Source organism: Myotis brandtii, unplaced genomic scaffold (genome assembly GCF_000412655.1).
Source record: "Myotis brandtii unplaced genomic scaffold, ASM41265v1 scaffold463, whole genome shotgun sequence".
In the NCBI taxonomy this organism is placed as follows: Eukaryota; Metazoa; Chordata; class Mammalia; order Chiroptera; family Vespertilionidae; genus Myotis; species Myotis brandtii.
Genome location: NW_005367694.1, coordinates 423,462 through 426,788, shown reverse-complemented (window position 1 = coordinate 426,788; position 3,327 = coordinate 423,462). Strand labels below are relative to the sequence as shown.

At 48.5% G+C, this 3,327-nt stretch overlaps 1 protein-coding gene across 1 annotated transcript in view; it reads right to left on the bottom strand.

Annotated features, from left to right (window-relative positions):
- Nucleotides 1-2,880, bottom strand: part of WDR66 (WD repeat domain 66) — a 52,478-nt gene extending 49,598 nt beyond the window's left edge. The window contains exons 1-2 of the mRNA XM_014547016.1: nucleotides 2,220-2,880; nucleotides 1,233-1,580 (exon numbers count right to left, since the gene is read on the bottom strand). Coding sequence (XP_014402502.1) covers nucleotides 1,233-1,580; nucleotides 2,220-2,702 — 831 coding nt within the window. The 5' untranslated portion in view covers nucleotides 2,703-2,880. The remainder of the gene's footprint in view (nucleotides 1-1,232; nucleotides 1,581-2,219) is intronic.
- Nucleotides 2,881-3,327: the final 447 nt, after the last annotated feature.

Genomic DNA, 3,327 nt, shown 5'->3' with positions numbered 1-3,327 from the left:
TAGAGAGTTAGAAACATCAATGAGAGAGAAACATTGATCAGCTGCCTCCTGCACACTCCCCACGGGGGATGCACCCGCAACCAAGGTACATGCCCCGGACCGGAATCGAACCTGGGACCCTTCAGTCCGCAGGCCGACGCTCTATCCACTGAGCCAAACCGGTTAGGGCCACTCGTTCACTTTTTGATTTGACATACGAGTAATTTGAATTACGAGCTCCGTCACAGAACGAATTAAACTCGTAAGTCAAGGCCCCACTGTACTTCATACACACTCAATCACTTACAAATCTTCCACAGCCATGAATCTACAGGGGAAAAGAAGAAAAAGGGGGAGAGGGGGATGAATCCTAGGAAACAATTTTCAGAAACCAGCAGATGGAGAAAGAAGCGGGGGAAAAGCCCTTCTCCTCCTTCCCTGGGTAAATGATAATATTTTTACTCCTGGCAGATGGTGCCTCCTGGAATACTGTCGGCGGCCGCGAAGGCAGGTTCCCCTGGGCTGCCTGGTGCCTTTCCCAGGGGCTTTCAGTTCTCAGGAACCAATGAAGGCAGGAGGGGTGAGGAGAGGAGGGGAACAGAAGGAACCGATGCCCTGGCTGGTGTGGCTCGGTTGGTTGGGCGTCATCCCATACACCGAAAGGTTGCTGGTTAGATTCCTGGTCAGGACACACGCCAGCGTTTCGGGCTCAGTCCTCAGTAGGGGGTGTGCAGGAGGCAGCTAATAAATATGTCACTCTCACAGTCAATGTTTCTCTCTTCCTCTCTCTCTAAAAAATCAATAAAAATTTTAAAAGACGGAATTGATGGAATGGAGAAGTTGTACTGTGAGGGAGGGAATGAGGGAGGGAGGAAGAAAGAGAAAAGAAGAGGGAGGGGAGAGGGAGAGGGAGAGGGAGGGGAAAGAGAGAGAGAGGAAAGGAGTGGGGAGGAGAGGGGAGAGGGAGAGATGGGTTCTGAATCCCCGCCCCCCCCCAAAAAAACAGCACCCTGTGCACAGACAAGTGACACAAGAATTTCCTGCCTGCTGAGCAGCACTGTTGAACCAGATGCAGCCCTCCTTCATGTGCACATCTCCAGCCAGAGCTCTGAACTGGACTTTAAAATACAGAGTCTGTGATTAGTGTTTAAAGGATCTTTCTGGTGGTATTTTTTTCCACGTGCATAAAACCCCCCTCTTTCACAATACTCTCAAAGTACCGGGGGGGAAACATGGAAGTGTGCTACACTTACCAAGGGATACACCTTGGCCCCGTCGTCCTTCTGAAACAAAATGTCCTTACTGCTGGTGGACACCAGCGAGTCCTTGTCCATCGCAGGGGTGTGGGCTATGGGCTGCAATTCTTCCTCTTTTCCCTTGTCGACGTAGGATACTTTTTTTTCTCGTCTCTTTTCCTCCTTTACTGGTTCTGAAACTCTTTCTTGGGCTAGTTCCCCTGAGGACAATCGGGCCATTTTCTTTTGAAGGGAAATTATCAGTTTTTCTTCAGAACTGGTGAGCGCCAACTCATAGTCAGAGGGTGAGCTCAGGGTGCTCAAGCTCTCCGTTTGCAATGAATGCTCTGACTCCCTACCAATTATCTTTAAAAAGAAATAAAAGGAGATTGTGATTCCAAATACGACACGTCCTCACTGATTTCCCTTCCTTTTCCTAAGTCAGCCAGGCTCAGTGCTAGCCTCACCCTGGAACTAGGAAGTGTTTTTAAAAGGAGCCTGGGCATCTTGGTGTTCAAATAACATGAATCGTGGGTGTGGCCGGTGTACCCCTGGCCTGCCAGCACCCCGCAACAGCACAGTCATTCTCCTGGTGGCCTCCAAATGGCCGACTAGCCAGAGAGTCAGGTCTCCAGGACCAGAGCCGAGTCTCTCCTACAGGGAGGGTCTCTGGGGAGTTTATGTTACTGTTATCACACTGACAGCACACCGACCAGCTAACCCCGACCAGCCCTTTAAAGTCAGCTCCTCCTCCAGGAAGCTCTCAAACTGTGTTAATTTGTCCTTGTTTGAAAAGTATCTCCTAGACACCTCTCAATCTCGGCACTTAGCACATTGTTTTATAATGTTCGGTTGTGGGTCTGGCTCCCTACACACCCTAGAACCCAAGAGAATGAAAAATGAACTGTGTCTTACTTGGTTTTGTATCCCCATAGCCTGGCATATAGTAAATATTCAATGAATGGTTATGAATGAATGAATGAATGAATGACGATTACTACTTACTGGAGAATTTTCTGACGTGAGCGACTGGGAATCAGTGGATGCGAGTCCCTCCAAACTGATCATGGCCATGGTGATTTGTTGGGACGCCCTTGTGATTTCTTCCTGGGATCCTGAAACCATCTCGGCCAGTGCTGCTTCAGCCTTTTCCTCTGTTCCTTCCCCTTCCTCCTCCTTCAGATTTCCTTCCCCTTCCTCCTCCTTCAGGTTTCCTTCCCCTTCCTCCTCCTCCAGGTTTCCTTCCCCTTCCTCCTCCGCCTTTTTCTCCTCCTGAGTCTCTCTCCATGGTAATAGGTCATCCTCTGATTTCTGTGGTACATTTTCTTCCTCTTCAGAATAATCTGGATCTTCTTCTTCTTTCATTTCTGTCTCTCCATCTTCTGCTTCTTCTAGTGGGTTTCCCTCTGCATCTGACATTCTTCTCTGTGGCGTTTCCTCTAGAGAAATTTGACCATAATAATCAGCAAGACCCTCTGTTTCCCACATTCATCCCTTGGTGACCTCATCTACCGATAAAATGTGCAATACTAGCTCTGGCTCCTTTGCATGGGAATAAAAAGAATGTCAGACTCCTGGGAAAGCCTGTCCCAAATCTTGACAATATTGATCCCAGGGTCTCTCATCTTTCTAGGAATAACTTCAGAGCTCTCTAACTCGTGTTAAAGATATTCCTATCCCAACAGGCAGCAACATGCCTAACCCAGGCATTGCTGACCATTCCAATAATGACTAAGAAGCAGTGCCATTTAACTCCCTATTCTGGGGTTATTGTGAAAATTATATGATATAGATAAAACGCTCAACACAGTTGTGGCCCATAGTGCTTGAGAAATGGTAGCAACTGTTTAAAAATTCTTTTTTCCTCTCATTTATTCCTTACAACAAACTTGAGAATTTGAGGCTCTGGGAGTTGAAGTGACTATTCAAGGTCACACAGCTGGCAAGCAGCAGACCCTTCTCCCGCTGTTCCTCCACCTGAAAAATTACTGATGTCAAGTCCAGGGCCCTTGGCACAGAGCCCCTTCCCAATGCCAAACCTGGCCAGTGAATCTGGATGCAGGGGCGAGGGGCGGGGGTCGGAGCGGGTGGGAAGCGCAGGTGTGTGGTCTGC